The sequence below is a fragment of the Leptodactylus fuscus genome, chromosome 3 (genome assembly GCF_031893055.1).
Source record: "Leptodactylus fuscus isolate aLepFus1 chromosome 3, aLepFus1.hap2, whole genome shotgun sequence".
Lineage (NCBI taxonomy): Eukaryota > Metazoa > Chordata > Amphibia > Anura > Leptodactylidae > Leptodactylus > Leptodactylus fuscus.
Genome location: NC_134267.1, coordinates 94,246,418 through 94,269,617, shown reverse-complemented (window position 1 = coordinate 94,269,617; position 23,200 = coordinate 94,246,418). Strand labels below are relative to the sequence as shown.

General features: G+C 40.3%; 1 protein-coding gene across 1 annotated transcript in view; it reads right to left on the bottom strand.

The window, feature by feature from the left end:
* Positions 1–23,200, bottom strand: part of RSPO3 (R-spondin 3) — a 55,642-nt gene that overhangs the window by 12,731 nt on the left and 19,711 nt on the right. The window contains exons 2-4 of the mRNA XM_075267988.1: positions 11,961–12,152; positions 10,564–10,710; positions 8,441–8,630 (exon numbers count right to left, since the gene is read on the bottom strand). Coding sequence (XP_075124089.1) covers positions 8,441–8,630; positions 10,564–10,710; positions 11,961–12,152 — 529 coding nt within the window. The remainder of the gene's footprint in view (positions 1–8,440; positions 8,631–10,563; positions 10,711–11,960; positions 12,153–23,200) is intronic.

The window sequence follows — 23,200 nt, the reverse complement described above, 5'->3', positions numbered from 1 at the left end:
GAAAGTTTGGTCTCAGTCACAAGTCATGGGTCTTGTAACAGGATAATCACCCAAAACACAGCTAAAACCCCCCAAGAATGGCTAAGAGGAAAACATTGGACTATTCTGAAGTGGACTTCTATGAGCTCTGACCTAAACCCTATTGAGCATCTTTGATAGTAGCTGAAACATGCCGTCTGGAAAAGGCCCTCCTTCAAACCCGAGACAACTGGAGCAGTTTGCTCATGAGAAGTGGGCCAAAATACCTGTTGAGAGGTGTAGAAGTCTCATTGACAGTTGCAGGAATCACTTGATTGCAGTGATTGCCCCAAAAGGTTGTGCAACAAAATATTAAGTTAAGGGAACCATCATTTCTATCCAGGTCTGTTTCATGAGTTTTATTTAAAAAAAAATACTGTTGAAGCAAAAAGCAACGTCTGCCTTTCATTTGTTCATTTTCATAGAATTTTTATGTATTATTACTTCTGTCAGATTCAAGTTATTTCTGTGACCATTGTGGATTTTTCTTCATTAAATTCTGGATACCAATAATTTTGTCCACTTGTGTAAGTGGTATTTTTTTACATTACCCATAGTATATATGTATTGGGATACAGTCCACTCCATGGGTCCTTTGACAGCTTACAGGCCTACTTCCACCAAACATAAGTCAAACTTTCATTAAAATGTCCAGGTTATCTACATGAAATTTGTTAGCATACATTTCAAAATGTTACGTTTTTTATGTCTTTCCATCGTACTCTACTGCAGTAAAGAATCTTCACATGGTAATGCCATATTATATAGGGAAGCTCACATTCCAGCCTGGTAATTCCAGATATTTCTGTGTGCTATATACTTATGTAAATATTAGAAGTTAACTCTCCTATGTCTATAACTCATCTAAAGAGCAACAACTTGTTGGTTGCAACACCACTCTCACTTTCTTAGTAATACTCAACCAAAACTAAGACATATAAAATGTATAACAGAATGTAAAAAAGTTGTAAGATAAGATTATAATGTACAAACTGATTTACTGTATTACAGTTTAGAAATGAGATACTATTGCTATTATTAAAAAGGTTTATTGTGGTAAGGTTGTCTTCACACCTGCGGGTTTCGTCCATGAGATATGGAACTGCAATCTTGTCTTTCAGCATCATAACCATCTATAATACTAGATGACTCAGGCCTACACTGTAGTTGTGTTTTCATCGGTACCGGACAGTAGTCTTGCAGGGAGGTAGGTAGTCCTAGCATTAGAAATGACTATAATCCTGGAAGTCCTTGTCCTGGCTCAGACTTCAATCTGGGAAATCTGGCCGACATCCAGTACATATCACACAGATTGAACCTGCCCATGTGAAGTTAACCTAATATGTAGTAAAATGTTGTGATATTTTTTTTGTGGTTAAAGTTGTTATTTTAAATTTGTAGTGTATATATTGCAGCAGTAGTGTAGATGCGAGTCCGCTGGTGCGCTGATGCTGAGCAATGCCAGGAGACCTGTGCTGCTGACACTCCAACTCTTTGTTGACATGGCCGACCTTGCTCTACTCCAAGTGTAAGCAGCAGGAGAAGAGTAGGGTTGGTTATGTGATTTGGAGCATCAGCAAAGCAGACTGAAATAGAAGACCAGCATCTATGTTAGTCAGCTGACTCCTACTGTAGTGCATGCACTGCAGAAAATTCTATGATAGTCAGATCTATGTTAGTCAACTGACTCGTGCTGTAGTGTATGCACTGCAGGAAACATTTTTGTCCCCACATTAACCTTTAGGCCCCTTTCACACGGGGCACAGAATGGCGGATTTTGGTCCTGATTCTGATGCAGGAATCCACGTCAGAATAGGGCCAAAATGCACCTGCCACGACTGTCGCGGTTTCCCACTCTGGAGTAGGCCCAAATGAATGGACGTAGCCCGGAGGGTGCTGCTGCGAGGCGGACGTCGGAGCTGAATCAGCCACAGAATCCGCCTGAAGAAAGGGCAGCTCGCTTCTTTTTTCCATGAGAAGCAACATGCCGCTCACAGAAAAAAGTAAGCTAGCAGTCTACATAGACCTCTATTGTGAGGGGGCGGATTATGATGTGGATTCAGCGCCAAAATCTGCCCCCTCTTGCCCCGTGTGAATGAGTCTTAAAATCATCCTGAAATCCACTCACCAATCATGTACTTGCATACACCTCTTACTCATATAGAGAAATATATAGAGGAGATTTCTCTTGGATTCATACAGTTTCAGGCACCATATTATGGAAATATTCTCTTGAATCATTGATTCTAGGGAGGAAAGCAATAGGGTGCCATACAATGTCACACAGAGCTCCTAAAGCACTCTGTAAAGACACAATCATAAGGAGCAAAAACCTTTGATATTGTGTATGATAAGAGGACTCTGATGGACCCCTGAGAGAAGCAGATGTTTTCTTAATGTCTCTTACATGTTCATTTTACAACCAATGGGAGTCAATGAAGACAAACACATGTCTGTTTTTTTTAACAGACTGTTTAAATATACTGTTAAAATATAGAACTTGTTGTATTTTACCTGCCTTTACAGACTGATCAATACATGTGAATAGCTACATTTTTAGCGTCTGTCAAAAAGGACTGGAATCTGCTTGATGGTCATTAAAAATGGATTGGGTTGGGTCAAAAAAAGACCTATGAAGTTCATCTGTGTTAAACAAGGTTCACACCTTGATAGAAAACTGACAGTTTAATTTGTTTTTAATGTCTTATTTTCTTGTGCCGTATGCATTTAGCCCAAATTGTACAGTTCTAAGCTGCCCGGGCAGATTTTTTTTTTTTTTTTTTTTTTTTGATGGACAGTACATTTTTATTCAATTCTCACCTAGATTTTGTCTTCAAAACTCCATCAAACAACCAGAACGTGTAAAGCACACCCTAAGGCTAAGGCCCCACACAGCAAACCTCTTCCGAGAATTCTGTGACGGAAACGCGTTGCGTTTTCTTCCACAGTATTTTTTACAGAAAGTGTGCAAAGGCTTCCTCTGTGGACTTACTGCCCCTATTATACCTATACGAAAAACGCCAGCATTTCTGTAGGTAGAATTGACATGCTGTGAAAGACAAAAAAAGCAAGTGTTTTCGAAATTGCAGTATTTCCACTGCAGATTTTTTTTCTACAATGTGCGGATGGGATTTACCAGATGGGATGCGGATGGAATTAGTCAGAAAAAGCCAGGCGTTATTGCAACATGGGGCCCCAGTCTTGTAGTATCCTACTAGGGCTAATAATAGGACAATATGTTATATTGGATGTCTACAAAGAGAACCATTTCAGATTGTAGATATACATAGAAATCTTATCTCGTAATGACTTTTGGAGTCTCACTATAGATAAATAGCACAATATATTGTGACATTTCAGAACATTATGGAATGTCCTAATCACCATTTAAGCAGAATTAAAATAGACGCTCTGGTAATGGGATGTTACATTTCCAATGCTGACCTTGTAGTGTATGTAACATATAAACAGCAGGAAACAGTAATTAGCTCCAAGTTAATTCTGGGGTCTAAGAGGCCTGGGGAACTATCACATAGTAAGGTCATTAACCAGCGTAGTGTCTTTAACACATGAAACACACGGCTCTCAGCTGTGCTGCTACACAAACCAGTGTGACCCCCATTAGGCTTTTGCACACCCCATGGGGTTGCATGTTTATCTTTTCCCCTTGTCTTCTCACACTGACTATGTGCCCAATAAATGACTATTCTAATTTGTTTGTGTATCCTGCTACAATGTCTTTTAGCAGCACTGCCAACAGCATGTAATAGTTACCTTTAAATCCTCCTGCATATGAGTGTTTGACACGATCGCACTTTGTTTACGCTGTCATATTTGATAAAGTAACCGGAAATATACCAGAACTCATTTATTTCCACAATGAATAAACTGTGAGATTAGGGGCTAATTTTCCTGCTGATTTTTTAAACTAAACATTTTTATTTTTAACGTAAAATGATGTTTGGACTTTCTATGTTTTAAGCACAGACATATTAAATTATTCTAATAAGCAGCTTGGTGACGCACATGGAATTTTTTCATACCAACAGATGACAATTGAGTCTTCTGATGAAATGGTGTAATTTGAGGAATAAGTATTAATATCACTAGAAATAAAGCTCCTTTCACAGTAGTGTTAGTGGGGTACATTTTGTCTCCTACGGGTATCCTTCTCTACTATGGGACTTAGCTCAAGAACTTGAGATAAGTGGCGTAAGATGACCTGCTTGGAAAAAACATTTGCATTAGTCCCCTTACAGACGACCGTGGTGTGGGTCAGTGTATTTCACGGATACCCCACTGACCCATTCTTTTCTTCGGGCCCATACATAGCTATTTATCTGCAATGTGTGGATAGGATTAACCAGAATCCCATCTACTATACAGGTACTTTACCACGCTGCGGGTTTTCCTGCAGCAATTCCCCTTGCTAAAGAAATAAAAAGCACATTCATGCTGCATTTTTTTTCTGGACCGGAATGGAAAAATGGACCACAAAAATAGTGGACACAAAAGGAGCCAAACAACCTCATTGACTATAATGGGGTTTGTCAGATATCTGTTATTTTTAATTAAAATCGCTGGATAAAAAGGTCGGGTTTGCAGGACTTCTCATCTGTTGATTTCTGATAGATCTGAACTTGATTCACAACCAATGCAGATGTCAACCCAGCGTAACATATAGTCAATTTTGCTCTGAAATTCTGTAACAACTGACTTTTAGCCAAATTCACACTGTAATATACTGTATCAGCCTTTTATATAGAACATCAAAACAATAGGTTCTCTGTATTGTCCTTCTAACCCCAAGAGCTTGCAGCTACATTGTGTTGTCTCATAACTATATTGCAAAAAATCCAATTTACATAATGTATACAAGTTTAAATATACTCCCATTAAAAATCTCCTTGGTATTCCTAAAATAAGATGTAAAAATCAGTGTAAGGCTAAGGCCCCACGTGACGTCCCGCAGCAAAAAAGCACTGTGGGAAAAACCACGGTGGCAACGCATCGCGGTTCTTCCCAAAGCACTTTAGACAGAAAGTTTGCAGATGTTTCTCCTGTGGACTTTCTGTTTCAAGTATACCTATGGGGAAACCGCCAGCATTTCCATAGATATCATTGACATACTGGGATGTCCAAAACCACGCTGGTGTTGGAAATCGCGGCATGCCCGCACCACGGTTTTTACCGCAAAGTGGGCATGGGACTCGCTGGCATCCCATCCACTTTGCCCTGACTATAAAACTCACCGCTAAAGGGGAAATTGCGTTGTTTACATCCTGGGGTCCCAGCCTCAGAAAGTTAAAGGTAGCCATACGCAATAGAGAGTCAGTCAAACCTGCTGGCTTTATGAAGACAATATGGGAAGGGGGGGCATCCTGATTCTCCCTGATGTAAGAGGACAAGAGAAAGAAGAATTTTGGATTTTAACATGCCCAATCCTTTTCACAGGACTTAAGTTATTGCCAGAGATGTTTGGCAGCAGTTTATTTCACTTTCTCTATTGAGGACACATGCACACTAAACCATGCCAGCATAGATGTGCATAGGGGTCAAGAAGTAAAGCAGCCAGCTGAAGGAGCACAAGGCTTACAGCCTTCTAAATGCAGTCTAATCTGCATGCAATATGTTATAGAGAAGATTCTGAGCAGATTGTTATATAGTTTGTGTCAGTATAGCTTGTGTTTTATTCATTTATATCTTTGCTCTTTGTATGCTTAGAAACAGTCATGTAATAATGGGGGTGCTCCTACATACTGACTGACAACCCTTCATGTATTACTGCACATACAATCACTGATAGGGATGCCGCCATGATTCCATGGTTCTATACAAATATAAAGCAAGGATATACTGTATGTTGATGTGTTCCCTTAACTGTATACTATGACAAGCTGTTGATTGTGCTGCATTTCACAACAATAGGTTTCTTTTTTAAAGTCTAATCTGATTTCTTATTGTATGTTCTGTACATGATTGTGGGGGCTGATATTTTCCCTGAGCTTCTCCTTGCTCTGTAAACTGGTGTAAGCGGCCATTTTCTTGTGGCTGCTTACCTCACCTTACTGTGTAAGCAGCCACAAGAAAGCAGCTCTTCCTGAGGTCCGAGGGGAGAGCCGACTGCGCATGCCTAGAAGTTTGAAGCCAGCTCTGGAAATAGACACAGAGAGAGGCTGCTCCAGACAAAGATAGAGGCGGCGCTGGAGATTTCTCTTGCAGTATTGGGGACACCCCCAGTGTTGTTCGAGCACTGGGGACCTCCCCTAGTGCTGCAAGAGAACTCATTTGCATACAGAAGAAAACTGGATTTCTAGCAAACGGCGGCAGAAGAAGACGTCTAAAGGTAGGAGAAGAATAGCCTTTCTTAAGGCTATTCCTACATGTTAGGGACAAAATATTGCTTTTTAATGATTGAAACCCTTTAAAATAAAGGGGTTTTCTGGGCAATTTTTTTTTTTTTTTTAAAGGTCTGTTAGTGCTATCAATGGGTTAATAAGTGTACCCAAATACCTTTAGTATTTATTTAGTATTTAGTATTTTGATTGATTTTTCTACAATCACTAAACTATTACAAGAGATGGGTTTGTGCATTGAAAGGAAAATATTGCTGAATAAAGTGGATTAGCTTAATATTATCATCAAGCACGTCATTAAATCTGATCACCAGCCACTCGGCTATCTGCATTACATCAGATTGTGTCTGTGATGAATATGAGTGGGTGGATGAGAAGGGAATTTAACACTTAATATTTTAAGCCTCTTGGTATTATGTTACATTATCTCCAGCTAAAGTAACATTTACTCTAATCTTGATGCATGGTTTTGGGAATTTTTCCTCAGCATATTTTTGAACTCCAATCAAAGTATGATAAAACACAGCGAGCGTCCGCCAACTGCATACTTATCAAATCCTCCTGCCTAGAAATCTCCCAAACATTGCATGTATCTGCTGCTCTCCCACCCAGGCCAGCCACACATGTGCTCTAATATAACAATCTGTTTCCCTGACAGGGGAGTATATTAGGGATTAACAACTTGGTTCTGCCATGGGGGATTCCATGTCATTTGCGATTCAGGCATGTCCATCACCTTGATGTGTGCTATTCCTGATAAGATGCAGCAATTATTCATTGCCTTTTTTTTTAGCAATTCTCCTCCTTCTCTCTTATAACTTGTAGATAGGCTAATAAAATAATGCAGAGATTGATAACAACTGCAGTAGTTGCTGTCAGATTCTAGATCTTATTTTTAGGCTAAGGCCCCACGTTGTCGAAACGCAGCTTTTTTGTTGCAGATTTTTTGTGCCAAAAGTTACGGGTTGGTTTGAAAAGGAATGGAAAATATAAAGGAAGTAGAGATTAGCGAACACTATTCGAAACAGCCGTTTCGAATAGCACGCTCCCATAGAAATGAATGGACTTAGTCGGCACGCGGGGGGGGTTAAGCGGCCGGCCGCTTCCATTCATTTCTGTTGGAGCGTGCTAATCGGAACAGCTGTTCCGAATAGTGTTCGCTCATCTCTAAAAGGAAGCTCTTAAATGTCCCCCTTCTATTAAATCTACTCCTGGATTTGGCTCAAAAAACAGCTTTACATTTCCGCAATGTGGGGTTTCAGCCTTAGCCTTACAGGACTTTTTGAAAATTAAAAAAGCCATTGTTTGTTTCTATGAATAAGGCCTTGTTCACATCTGCGTTGGTATTCCGCCCGGGAGAGTCCACATGAGGACCCCCCCCCTCCAGACGGAATACCGAACGCAACTGCAAGCGGTGTGCCAGTGAAAGCACACGGACCTCATAGACTATAATGGGCTCCGTGTGCTTGCCGCCAAATCTCTGCAGGGATCATGCAGATAGGAAAGTACATTCCTGTCCCCATGATTCATGTGGGAAGCGCGTGGCTAGCACATGAACCCCATTATAGTCTATGGGGTCCGTGTACTTTCACTGCACACCGCTTGCAGTTGCGTTCAGGGGGTCCCCATGTGGACTACCCAAACAAAATACCGAACGCCGATGTGAACAAAGGGTAACTCATACATCTTTTCTTTATGCAGTTTAGGTTAATATAACTTCCTATAGGGAAATATTTTGGTCATCACTTACTTTTGGAGATTTTAGTAGCCTGTTTTGTCATGTCATTTAAATATGTCCATAGAGATGCCTGGGACCTTACCAAAAACTATTGGAGGCATATAGAGAGAAAAGTTGTGGCATGCTCCATCCATCATATGCACTGTTTCCAGGGGAGATTATCCCTGACATAGGGCACTATACAGAGCTCCTGCAGCTCCCGCTAAATAAGACACAGCGTCCTACTTATGACGAAACCTCAGTAATACTATGACCACATTGGTAAAGTAAGTACATGCACTTTTGCATCACAAAATACATCAAAGACTGTACAATTTCAAAATCTTACCGTTCTGAGCACTTCTTTTTTTGTACTATGCATTTCCTCATCTCAGATGTCTGCGGGCAAGGTGTACCACGTGCAGATGGGTGTTGCACTATCTCACGAGCTCTGGTTTCATTGCCTCGCTTGAAACCACAGGTCTTCCCCCTCTTTGTACATGGACCCCAAGGACTCCATTCACTGACTGCACAATGAACTAAACGGAGAAAACATGGATCAGAGGACAAATTAAAGGCACCCATGACATGCATGATGAAGGAATTTAGCTAATGTTATTTTTCCAAGTGAAACATGACCAGAAGCTTTTAAGGCTAAGGCCTCACGTAGCGCGCCACAGCTAAAAAGCGCTGTGGAAAAGACTGTGGCAGAAACGCATCATGTTTTTTCCAAAGGTGTGGTCACAAAAAGTCTGCAGGGTTTGCTAGCACGTGGCATTCTGTAGCTTGCTGTATAATGTGTAGTATATACCTGCCAGCTGCAGATGCCAAATGGTTCTAAATTTGTAGTAAAACCCTTTTTCAAAATGTATTTATAGTCAAAAATATATGTGATCAAATAACAAGAAAATTGGAAGGTGTCTATAACCTTTAAGGCTGGATTGACATCTGCGTTGGAGTCTCCGCTGCAGATTCCGCTTAAAATCGGTGAAGAGAAAGGTCCTGCAAGGATGACTTTTCTCTCTGCAGATTTTAAGTGGGATTTGCTGCAGATGAGTCTCCTATGCAGATATGAATTCAGCCCTAAAGGTTTTAGACACCCTCCATGTTTCTTATTTGATCACATTATAGTCTATGGGGTCCATGGGTAACCATTTCTAAGCAGATAGGGTCTACGTCTTTGGGATCCCCATGCGGACGCGAACAACAGAGACCCAAACGCTAGTGTGAATCTGGTGTCAGCCACATCTAATTACAAAGCCAAATTTGTCCTGAAATAACAGGTATACTAGGACAATAATATCATTGACACTTTTTGGTGCAGCAAGTTCATTTGGTAAGGATAACTGATACCAAAATTGAAAACACACCCCATAAGTTTTCTCCCACCATAATGGTAAATTTTCATTTTTTTCAGAGATGATTGTGACAATTGCTTAGACATTAGTGATCAGTAATGTTTGTAATGGCCATTTTATACGTGTACCTATATCCATCATATCAAGTAATCGTAGATGCTATACAATACTATATTCAATATAATTACTCCAAAGCAGGGGCACCCATAAGGGTGCAGAATGTAGTCAAATGGTAGATCATAGCAGACAATAACACTAAATTCTCAAAAGATGTTATGTTGTTAGAAAAGACATACACTGCATAATTTAACCAGTCATGAAATTATTCAGAAAATGAGCCAAAACAGGCAAAGAAAATAAGCTTATGCATAGAATCATCTCAAACCAACCCTAGATTACATGACTAATTTATTTTACACGTGTGTTGAGTCAAAAGAACGTGCAGTGACCTATGTGCAAGCCGAGTATGCATACATTAATCATATCAAATGATTCAGTACAGATAGCAAGTGCTACCTGTAAACTGACATGAAATATGTAGTGTTATTATCGTAACACACCTCATCGCCAAGAAAAGGTAAAAAAGCCTGCAGCTGAAAATACTTCTTCATATATATCAACAATTCCATTACGGTATTTCTCATAGAGCTCATGTACTTGGTTTTATGGTGGATCATGCCATGCTCGATCAGATACCATTCCATGCTATAAAGTTGTACAACATCCATGCACGGGGCCAAATACATCACCCATAACTCCTTTTAGTAGGGTCAGTCATAAAATATCATGGCCACCACTATTTATAGATAGAAAAATTTTCTGATAATTGATAAGCTCCGACTATGGGAATCAATATAGCAGATTTTACACGTTATGAAGCATCTTCCATTTGTTTGTGATCTTCTACCTTGACATCGTTGCCATATGAAGCATTGCCCAGTTAGTTTTAGAGGATTCTAATTTCCAACTATTCGTTCAGGATCTCAGTGTTTTGTGAATTGCCTCCCCTTTATTTTTCCAGCTTGAAAGCCCATAGATGTGCGGTAAACCAGAAGTGCTGACTATACTTTGTTAAAGGCAGATAGTTGTAAATCAAGTGTTAGATACTACTCACCAATAGTATTGCATTCCATACTGTGGTTATTGTTCTCAAACCCATCTGGACATGTGTCAAGACACTTCCCACTGTGCAAATAAAATCCACCTTTACATTTCGTGCAGAAGCTTTTGTGGAAGCATGTTTCACAGTCAGCTTTGCATCCTGAAAGTACAGAAAATACCAGCCAGTCCTTAGTAACATGGAGAAAATATGCTATGTTCAAGATAAGAGCCAATGGACCAAATGTCCTAGGATCATTATTGACTTAAAGGCAGTCCATCGCCTTCTGCGAGCATATTCAACTGCTACCACCACATCACAGAGCACATTATAGTGATAAATATTATATTTTTGTCATGTCACATTTGTAGATTTGGAGAAAAACAACTTATTCTAAGGCCCCATGTGGCACCCCGCAGCAAAAAAAGCGTTGTGGGAAATACCACGGCCGCTACGCATTGCGGTTCTTCCCGCAGCGCCTTGGACAAAAAGTTTGCAGAGCTTTCCACTGCGGACTTTCTGCTTCAGTTATACCTTTAGAGAAACCACCAGCGCTAGGTATAATTGACATGCTGCAATTTCCAAAACCGCAACGTTTACGCCATGTGGGGCCCTAGCTTAAAGACATGCAGGTGGTCCCAAATTTTTTTTTATAAAAACCTACTACATAATTTATTTCTGGTCCAAAATATATGGAATCAAGTAACAAGAATATTGGAAGTCATCTATGGCTTTTAAGCCACGCTTAGTTACAATGCCAAATTAGCACCTAATCCCACAAATTCATTTATTCTGACCCACAAGCCTCAAGAATCTTGAGTCAAGATGATTAACCCATTGTTTCTGCTTCAACTTTTCACTGTGGGATGACCAGGGCCTCAAATTTTTCTTAACTTTCCAAAGTGTGAACTGTATACATATATATATATATATATATATATATATATATATATATATATATATAATTTCAAGAAGTTGTTCAACCACTACTCTGCTTCAAGGCTTGGAGACTGAGGGTGTAGTATAGGATCACCTATAGATGAGCTGTTTAAAGACATTGCAACATTTGGATAAGCTTTGTGGCCTCTTCACAGAATACAAACCACAGCTTCATACTTAATACGAAGTATAATGGCTGTGCTTCGTATTACGTCGCAGCCCAATTCACTTGAATAGGACTGAGGTGCGAACAGGCCATGTGACATATGATAGTGACGTCACTGGCCTGTGAAGCTAAGTTGTTAGGTAGTAGAATGGTTAACAAAATCGAATATCAATAACTCATTCCACATTGCTACATCTGCCCATGGTCAATAGCATCATAAGGTTGTCTGATCATTACGTAGCTAATGCCGGATTGAGATATATTATTCAATATATACACATATTATAGCCTGTTTGCTTTCACTTACTTTTACACTCACTAATTCCTGGAGAACGTATTCCATAGTATCCAACTGGACATGAGGGAAGACAAACACCAACTTGCTTCATACCGTTCCTTACTAAAGCGAAAAACAGTCTTGGCTTACATGTCATACAGCCATTGTAATCGGAGCATGTGGCACATCCACTTTGGCAATTCTGGCTGACGCTGGGATGCACTAAAGAAAACAGAAGATATTAATAAGGTAATATTATATCAGGCATCTATGCGTGTAAATGTATGTAAATATAATTCTTCACAAATAAGAAAAACATAGTTCTAAAATCATGATTATACCATGATAGCCTGTGGTATCGAGGTCTGTAATAAATCACCCATAGAAATCATTGGACCTATTATGTACCTGTTTGTGCCTAAATTCTTATAGTGTGCTTTTTTCCCTAATGGGTCATATGTCATATGTTATATGTTCATGTCTGCTGAGCAGGGTACATTAAATGGAACCATACGCATACAGTTTGGCACTATACAGGTCAATGCACACAGTTAGAAAGCTCATCTTGTGGGAGCCTTACACTGGGTTCACACCAGCGTCTGGACTCCGTTAACAGGTTTCGAAGACGGAAACCTATCATACCGAGTCCAGCCGTGAGCACGGTGAGCGCTTTGAGCTCTCCGCAGCGAAACTGTTTTTTTTAAACCGGACACAGAGTACTGCATGTCTGACTCTGTGTCCAGTTTAAAAAAAAAACGGTTTTCGCCGTGGAGAGCATAAAATGCTCACCGGCGCTCACGGCCAGACACTTTTCAAACCCATTCAAATGAATGGGTTTGGAAAGATGCCTGCAGGTTTCCGTCTCCTGCTCTGTTATGTGCAGGAAACGGAAACCTGCAGAACGGAGACCGGGCGCAGATGTGAACGAGCCCTTAGATGTTGTTCATGTTGTACATTTTATCCATGGACTAACAAGACTAAAAAATATAAATTCTCTAAATTATCTTTATGAAGGAATGAAATCTCAACGAATACGCAAAGAATCCCATTCACACATTACACAAAAAATATGTCCAGCAGACATGCTGCGGTTTTGGAAATCACAGCATGTCAATTATACCTATGGAAATGCCAGCGGTTTCTCTATAGATATAAGGGATGTGTTTCTGCCACGGTTTTTCCCTAGTTCTTTTTTGCTGCGGCCCGCTATGTGGGGCCTTAACCTATCAGTTATTTTAATTCTTTCTTCCACCATTGATTTAAGCTCAATCCCCCTAAGTGAAGGCCCCATTCAGAAGATGGAAAATGAAGAGTAATTTTAGGCAGATATTTGATTTGGATACCTGTACCTTGTACACTGTATACAGATAACAATCTATAGACTGTAGTAGTGGCACCTGGAACTGCAGCTCTGTTCCTATTCACTTAAATAGGAGCAGGGTTACTTCTGGCCATATACCTTATACACAACTTCTGTAGGCTACATCAGGTGATTGGTGCAGGGTCTGGGGGATTAGACCCCTGTTGTTCTGATACCGATGACTTAGCCACAGGATCATCATTATCTTCAGATCCTGATACATTCCCTGATAAGCCTGACAAGATGCGTCCAAAAAAGGTGTAAGGACATATCAGCAATGCGTATCAATAGGATTCGTAGACACTCTCTAAGCAGATAATACATTTTTTCAATCCAGAAGAAGTACAATGAAACAGCATTAAGAAATATGACCATAGCAGACTGATGCAATTTATGGGATCCAGCCCCTAGAATTATCTACTCAATCTTGGTCCAATGGTTCCTATTTATATATGATAACTATTTGAAGTACTGTAAGGGGAGTTTGCTACTTTTTGGATCTGGCCATTGTTTTTACTTAATCTGTATTTGGCACTACTTATAGTATATTTTTGAATATATGTATGCTTTTTGTGTCATTTATATAGTTGTATTTTGGATTATTGGTCTGTCTATCTATCTATCTATCTATCTATCTATCTATCTATCTATCTATCTATCTACCTACCTATTACAGAATTCCAAACCGTTACAGGAATGTCATCTACTAAGGAATGTAAACCACTAACAAGTTCACATTCAGCAGAGAAAGCTTGTGGTTACAAGCAAATTGCGATGGGGTATTTCCAAAAAACTTTGTCTATGCCTCATTAGAGGGAAAAAGAAAACTGTGATAAAATTGTCACTGTGCATCATTCAGATTCTCAACATATTCCATGCAGAAGTGATTGATGACACCAGAAAGATAACAGTTTGTAGAAGGATTGCTGGAGAATTTAGGCTAATCGCATACTGAAATTGAGGGAGAAAGGTGACAGTTTGTATAGTTAACACTAGGTTCACATCTGCATTCGAGACTCCATACAAGACTCTGTCCCACATTCCGTTTCAAATGGACGAAGAGACTACATACAGCACTTTTCTCTTTGCTGTTTTCGGTGGAACCCATTATAGTCTATTTGAAGGGTAAATTGAGATACAATTTTGTGAATATGTGTAGGCAAAGTATCATTGTACAGTTAGGGCCAGAAATATTTGGACAGTGACACAAGTTTTGTTATTTTAGCTGTTTACTAAAACATGTTCAGAAATACAATTATATATATAATATGGGCTGAAAGTGCACACTCCCAGCTGCAATATGAGAGTTTCCACATCCAAATCGGAGAAAGGGTTTAGGAATCATAGCTCTGTAATGCATAGCCTCCTCTTTTTCAAGGGACCAAAAGTAATTGGACAATGGACTCTAAGGGCTGCAATTAACTCTGAAGGCGTCTCCCTCGTAAACCTGTAATCAATGAAGTAGTTAAAAGGTCTGGGGTTGATTCCAGGTGTGTGGTTTTGCATTTGGAAGCTGTTGCTGTGACCAGACAACATGCGGTCAAAGGAACTCTCAATTGAGGTGAAGCAGAACATCCTGAGGCTGAAAAAAAAGAAAAAATCCATCAGAGAGATAGCAGACATGCTTGGAGTAGCAAAATCAACAGTCGGGTACATTCTAAGAAAAAAGGAATTGACTGGTGAGCTTGGGAACTCAAAAAGGCCTGGGCGTCCACGGATGACAACAGTGGTGGATGATCGCCGCATACTTTCTTTGGTCAAGAAGAACCCGTTCACAACATCAACTGAAGTCCAGAACACTCTCAGTGAAGTAGGTGTATCTGTCTCTAAGTCAACAGTAAAGAGAAGACTCCATGAAAGTAAATACAAAGGGTTCACATCTAGATGCAAACCATTCATCAATTCCAAAAATAGACAGGACAGAGTTAAATTTGCTGAAAAACACCTCAAGAAGCCAGCTCAGTTCTGGAAAAGTATTCTATGGACAGATGAGACAAAGATCAACCTGTACCAGAATGATGGGAAGAAAAAAGTTAGGAGAAGAAAGGGAACGGCACATGATCCAAGGCACACCACATCCTCTGTAAAACATGGTGGAGGCAACGTGATGGCATGGGCATGCATGGCTTTCAATGGCACTGGGTCACTTGTGTTTATTGATGACATAACAGCAGACAAGAGTAGCCGGATGAATTCTGAAGTGTACCGGGATATACTTTCAGCCCAGATTCAGCCAAATGCTGCCAAGTTGATCGGACGGCGCTTCATAGTACAGATGGACAATGACCCCAAGCATGCAGCCAAAGCTACCCAGGAGTTCATGAGTGCAAAAAAGTGGAACATTCTGCAATGGCCAAGTCAATCACCAGATCTTAACCCAATTGAGCATGCATTTCACTTGCTCAAATCCAGACTTAAGGCGGAAAGACCCACAAACAAGCAAGACCTGAAGGCTGCGGCTGTAAAGGCCTGGCAAAGCATTAAGAAGGAGGAAACCCAGCGTTTGGTGATGTCCATGGGTTCCAGACTTAAGGCAGTGATTGCCTCCAAAGGATTCGCAACAAAATATTGAAAAAAAAAATATTTTGTTTGGGTTATGTTTATTTGTCCAATTACTTTTGAGCTCCTAAAATGTGGAGTGTTTGTAAAGAAATGTGTACAATTCCTACATTTTCTATCAGATATTTTTGTTCAACCCTTCAAATTAAACGTTACAATCTGCACTTGAATTCTGTTGTAGAGGTTTCATTTCAAAACCAATGTGGTGGCATGCAGAGCCCAACTCGCGAAAATTGTGTCACTGTCCAAATATTTCTGGCCCTAACTGTATTTACTTCTAGTTTTCTGGTATAGAAAAAGTCCAATTTTTGGGTCACACAATATTTTCACCACAAATGTCACCTGTTTATAGTTTTCTGCCGCTGTTACCACTTTCAAAAAAATGTGAACAAAATGTAGGACTCCTAGAAAATAGTTATCTATCTGCTACTAAGAGTTAATAATAAATATTATAAAATATAGGCCTATCACAGGCTTATCCCTTCTTATGGGAAAGCAGGATTTTGGATTAGCCAGTTGTCAAAATTCAGCAAATAAATGTCATTGATTGTATTATGAGAAGTTATACAATTTTCCAATATACTATTTTTGCATCAATTGACTACTTCTGTATCAATTCCTCGCTGTTTTCTAGTTCTCTGCTTGCTGTTGTTCTTTGTATAAATCCGCTGGATAAAAAGCCATCCATGGTCATGTGATGATCACACTCGTTCTAATCACAGCTCAGAAATCAGAGCTCTGTCTTGTAATGAGCTGTGCACTGGTGTGTCCATTACATGACCATGAAACTTGTGAAAAAAAGGAAAAAAGAAGAGACACTGAGCATAGTATTAACTAGAGATGAGCGAGTAGTATTAGATTGAATACCTCGCTCCCATAGGAATTTGTGTAAGCGGCCGAACACCAAGGGGTTAAGCGTAGTGAATATTCACTGCACTTAATCCCTTGGTGTTCAGCCGCTTACACGCATTCCTATGGGAGCGAGGTATTCGATCGAATACTACTTGCTCATCTCTAGTATTAACCAATATGTGGTGGATGAATGTATAGTAATTGGGACTTTCCCAAGGCCTTTATCAAGGTGTTAACTACGGTTAATTGCACTTGATAAAGGGCTTGGGAAAGCTCAAAACGCGTCGCCTTTTTATACCATTGTTTCAATAAAAAGGATTTCGGATAAGAATTTCTGAATCGTGTCGTGCTATATCCCAGTGAGCGCAGATCTCCTGTTTTGATACCCCTGGTTTTTCTCCACCCATTACATAACCATGGACTGATATTGACAGCAAATAAAGATCTAGAAAATCATGAGGAATTAAAAAATAAAGTATATAAACAAATGTTTGTTAGGCTTTTCTAGAAACTTACAGTAATGTCTATTTGTACAGCAATGCTTAGATGGTGTAAAGGGATTGTCCAGTTTCAAGTGTCTTCTTGTTACAAGACAGGGCTCTGATTACTGAGATGTGACTGTAACGTGCTGTGCACCTGTGTGTTCATCACATGACCATAGACTGTATATCACATGACCATGGACTCATTTTTATCCTCGGCAAGTAAACAATAAATGAGAGCCCCTTCAAAGGAAGTCTATCAACAGTAAATGGATTATGAATTTAATCCTAGAACCTTGTTGAGATGATTTTACAGTTTCCAAGTATGCCACTGTTATTCAGCTTCGGCTCCCCATTTTCATGTAAATTGAGCAAGTTGCATAAATTGTCCAAAATCTCTAAGGCTAAGGCCCCACGAGGCAAAGTGCAGCAAAACCCCCCTCAAATAAACACTGTGGAAAAAAATGTGGCAGTAACTCATCATGTTTTTTTTCCGCAGAGTTTTTCTCTACCTTACTGCCCTTAGTAAGCCTATACAGAAATAGCCAGCATTGCCATGGGTATAATTGGCACACTGCGATTTTCAAACATGCATCTTTACCACTGCAGATCCTTTTCTACAATGTGTGGATAGGATTAGCCAGAATCCCATCCACTTTGAAGGTACTGTAACACAGGGCATTTTTTGCTGCAGGGTTTGCATCGTTTCCATGTTGTGTGGCAATAGAAAATCTGGTGCACTTAAAGAATAAATCGAGTGTTCTACGCCAGTTTTTGTAGTGGTCTATTTTGCGACAAAAATTCATATTTGTCTATTAGTTTATGCAGCTTTAACAACACCCCTTGCTCTGACATATTTTACAAACTGGCAAGAGCATCACATTTCTGTATTAATATTGGCCCAAATCTTTAGTTTGTGTGTTGGAGTTTTAATTCTGGTGCAGTTTAGACAGAGTTCTGGCAGATAAGCTTTATTACATTCCCCCCAGTATGCACAATGGTTTGTTAAGCTATAATTAATATATAGCATAAATATCAGATTGTTACTGGATCATTTCTTACTCATTAATAGGCAGCCTCACATGTAAGGGAGCGTTCACTCTTGCGCCTAGTGTCCGCCCTGTGTCACTTGCCGGGTTTCTGTCCTCAGCCCCGAGAAACTGGACAGGGCTTTCTGGCGGTCAGCTTTAAAACACATTCATTTGAATGGGTATTTAAAGATGTCTGCTGGTGTCCGCCTGCGGCCTCTCCGAGTGGAAATCCTTTTTTTCAGCCAGATACAAAATTGGACATTCAGGACTTTGTGTCCTGCAAATGAATGGGTTTTAAAGCAGACCGCTGGGAAGCCGTCCCCTGTCCAGTTTCTCGGGGCTGAGAATGGAAACCCAGCGGAATGGCACAAGGTGGACACCGGGAGCAAGTGTGAGGGCCCTGTAAGACAGCTGTCTCCAAACCTCTATATGGTATCTATTCCTACTGACTCCTCTCAAGACATACCACTAGCATGATTTCCCTACATTAAATGCCTGGATGTAAATGAACTGACTAATAGGTCCTATACTCTTTTGAGAGGTGATAACCAATGCAGGACTTCTCTATTCTCTGTTGTCATTAAATGGCTGATGAGTAATTGTCCCATGCCCTTCTGTCCCTAGTAACACCATAGGGCACTATAATGGATGCCTGTACTATCTTTGTTACTGGATTCCCATTCTTTTAAGTTCACCACTATTGCACATTGTAGGTAAGTCTAGACCTGTAGATTTCCACTGCTGGACTTCAATGCATACCAACATGTCTACCACTTATACAACTAGGTATGAGGTTGTCCATTTGCACATATGTAAGGTGGAGATCCTGGACAGCAGTAGCACAACTTATTGTATGACCGGGAGTACTTCTTTATAAAATGACATTCCTTGCTGTGACCTAAGTTTTTATGAGTCGTTTAATAGAAGAAATTTCTAGAAAAACAAGGGTCATTTTTAAATTTAGTTGAATTCATTTCCGGCTCCTTTAGATCACATAGCAGTAATTCTTGGCGCATCTTACCCAATCATTATACACTATCAGGAAAATACAAACATACATATGTCAGACAGCTGTGATCACTTTCACACATCTGTAAAATATTGGCGATGTGAAATGGAATGTCATGAGGTTGATGATGATGACCAATGAGATGGAAATCCTTTTGTTAAATACATATTTGACTACTGATCTTAATTTTTCCTGCATGTTTTCTCATAGGCCTTGGGCTGCCACACATATCATCTATAATGTGAACAGGAGCAATAGTGCTGACAAGAATACCAGCATAAAACACATGAAATTACCTTCTATTAAACATAGGAATTGGGGAACGAAAAGAACAAAGCACAGGGGTTGCACTGATTTGTTTGTTATTCCCTAATGAATTCATGAATACAAAAATCTGTTCATCCTTGGATTTCTGAGTATGCATGGCAAATAGGGGGGCAGCTAGTAAAAATGTATCTGACTGCAGATCAGTGGTATTTCAAAGACCCCTGGCTAGCTATGTCTTGCTTGATGACAATCAGATTGTATACCACAATATATTAATTCCCTTCCAGCTGTTTCTTCTACCCATTTATTCTACTTTTCCTGAATAACCACTGAGCAAATGCTGTTCCTGTCTTCCATCATCGATCTGGTATTTCATTTCTGGTAATTTGGTACCTATCTGCCTGGCTGCCAACCATAGCCATGACTACATATTACACCTCTACTTGATACCACTAAACTTGCAGTTGATGAAAGTTTGAGCAGCAATCCTATATGGCCTCTGGTTATTCTAAACTTATGGACCTTAGAATCGCCTTGAGGAAATTCAGTAGGTAGGGTCAATAGAGTCTCAGTGACCATAACATTGAAAGAAGGGTAAAAGTACCTGATCTGGAGAAGAATTGGCATATACTGTATTTACATAATTGTTAGATTATTTTGAAATTCTTGGCTGCTTTTCATCATGCTGAATATCTCCCTATACATGGCCATATTCTGGTATTCTGGTGAAGGGTATAGGTCCAGCTGTATACAGAATGTCTGCTGCCCTGTCATGGGGGGTGCATTAGTTTCTGCATATAACAACAGAGTTGTACACTGTCTACCAATAAGTATTTGGACACCCATGCAAATGCAAATGAAGATATCTGTGGTCGTGATGTATGGCACACCTTCCGCCGTGAAATATCGTTTAGGAAACAGCATTGGCATTAGTCGTATGCAAGATGCCACGAAGTGTAGAGTTGTCCGATTTCAAGAAGGGGTAATTGTGGGGTACCATAGAAATGATTGATCCTTAAGTGAACTGAATTACAAAAAATCGACAATGGCCTATGTGATAACGAAGTGGAAGGTGAACGATGATTTTCGGAATGTGCCCCGAGTTGGCAGACCCACAAAACTGGGAGATAGAGACCGACGAGTGCTGGCCAGAGAAACTGCACCCAACCAATTGCTCTCATACACCAGGAGTTTTACCAGGCATCCGGGAGCATTGTGTCGATCAATACCATCCGTAAGGAAGCATCTGCTGGGGTCTACCAACCAGTGGCGTAACTACCGCCATAGCAGCAGAGGCAGCTGCCACAGGGCCCGGGGCATTAGGGGCCCGGTGACAGCTGCTACCGCTGCTATCATTATACTCGGGGGTCTTTTCGGACCCCCAAGTATAATGATTGGCAGACCGGGAGAGGTAAGGGAACATAAAAAACATGTTATTTACCTCTCCACGATCCTGCCAGGCCTCCTTTCTGACGTCCGACGTCATAGCACAAGGATGGCAGCAGAGAAGACCATGTAGGAGCCAGGGGACAGGTAAGTAACAGTGTTTTTTTATGTTTTTATTCCCCCGGGTCTCCGATTATTATACTCTGGGGTCTGAAAAGACCCCATAGTATAATAATTGTTTATGGGTGTCCACTATGGGAGATAATACTGTTGCAGGGGCCACTATGGGGGATAATACTGTGTGCAGGGGCCACTATTGGGGTACAATACTGTGTGCAGGGGCCACTATTGGAGTACAATACTGTATGCAGGGGACACTATTGGGGTACAATACTGTGTGCAGGGGCCACTATTGGGGTACAATACTGTGTGCAGGGGCCCCTATTGGGGTATAATACTGTGTGCAGGGGCCACTATTGGGGTACAATACTGTATGCAGGGGACACTATTGGGGTACAATACTGTGTGCAGGGGCCACTATTGGGGTACAATACTGTGTGCAGGGGACACTTTTGGGGCGTAATACTGTGTGCAGGGGCCACTATAGGGGATAATACTATGTGCAGGGGCCACTATAGGGCATAATAGAATGCGCAGGAATGCGTAGGAGGGGCCGGTCGAGGTCTTCGGTGTCGGTCGGGGGGGCATGTCAAAAGTTCGCCACGGGGCCCCGCCGCTCCTAGTTACACCATTGCTACCAACTATTGAATATGAATAAATGTTGTTTTTCTATTCTACCACAGGGGTCCAAATACTTATTGGTAGACAGAGTAATATTATTGGTAGGTATTATCGACATTTCCTAAATCCGAGAGTTCATAAACTCTGTTCTGTATCTGAAGGATATGTGAAAACCTAGGATGTAAAGTTGTCCATCTTCTATACATCGACAAATAAAAGTCATTTCCAAATTAGCAATTCAAGGAAAAGCACATCCTCAGGCATAGATATCTTTCTACTTATGACAAGGTTTGAGACATAAGCAGACCAAAGCTTTAAGAAGTATGCCTTTTTGGAAACTTCATAAACGTACAATATTGCGCTACTGCCAGATGTGTGCTGGTAAACATCTGGATGTGACTGACAAATGTTAGCAAAGTTTCTTAGGTTCTTCATATGGAAAATATTATTTAAATTCTCAGGTCAGACATGCGTTCCTTTGAAAAGAAAAAAAAAGCCTAACCCTCATAGTAATTTCTAATGGGCATCCTTAGTTTTTGATGTGAATGAATGAACCAGTTCTATTACTTATCTCCTCAGGATAACACATACAAGAGCAGTCAGGAAAGAGGAACATGGATACATCAGTTATAATTTCACTTTGTGTTCTCGAGATGCTTTCGCAAGGAGAACTAACCCCAGTAATGTGACTAACAATGTCTACTTGATAAAAAAAAAAAAAAAAAAAAAAAGATCCTACTGAACCTAGAGTTGCCAAGGATAACTACAGAGGAATATTGAAACGCTATTGATTCCAGTGGACTCATTCTCTCTGCAGAGCTAATGTAATATGGTGTGGCAGTCATTCCGATGAAGTCCAGTCTAGTAGATAACCAGGACTCTCTATCACTTGTATGAAACATGGCACACCTCCTGGTGTACCCGACGCCCAGTGGAAATAATATTGTCCTGGCTTATGGGTTATATCAGGAGGACTCATGGTTTCTTATAAAGGTAGATACCGGAAAAATACAGAATAGATGTGTCAACTGTCAACAACCATGTCTCTGTCTTGAAGGCGTCATGTTAGAGGAGTGGGACTTCTCCTCGGGCGTCTGCAGGTGTACTTGTCAATCATTTCTTCCAATAGTGTAGGTGTTTCTTAGGAGCTTGGAGGCTCTTGTCACTATATATGTATAACTTCCAACATAGCTTTTACATACCTATGTATATAGTATATGTCAGCAGTCTGTATAGTTAACTCATTATGGCCCAGTCACATGAATATTGAAACTCATAATATTTAACACCAGGGCCCAAGGAGGAGAACAGTGCACTGAAAATGATATACATATAATATGCAGACTTTATTGTAGCTCCAGGGTCCAGGTTTCAGACCCAAATGGTGGGTGAAGCCAACAAGAACCTACAATAGTGAGTGTCTATGTAGAGAAGAGCATGCGGCTCTCTATTCTGACTCTCTATTGGACCCCAGGAGGTGATGATCATATCAGTAGAGAACTTGCACTCAGCACTGTGCAAAGAAATTTTATTTCCAAAAGAGGGAATTATTTACCCTTTGCAAATAATGTCAACCTTAGCGT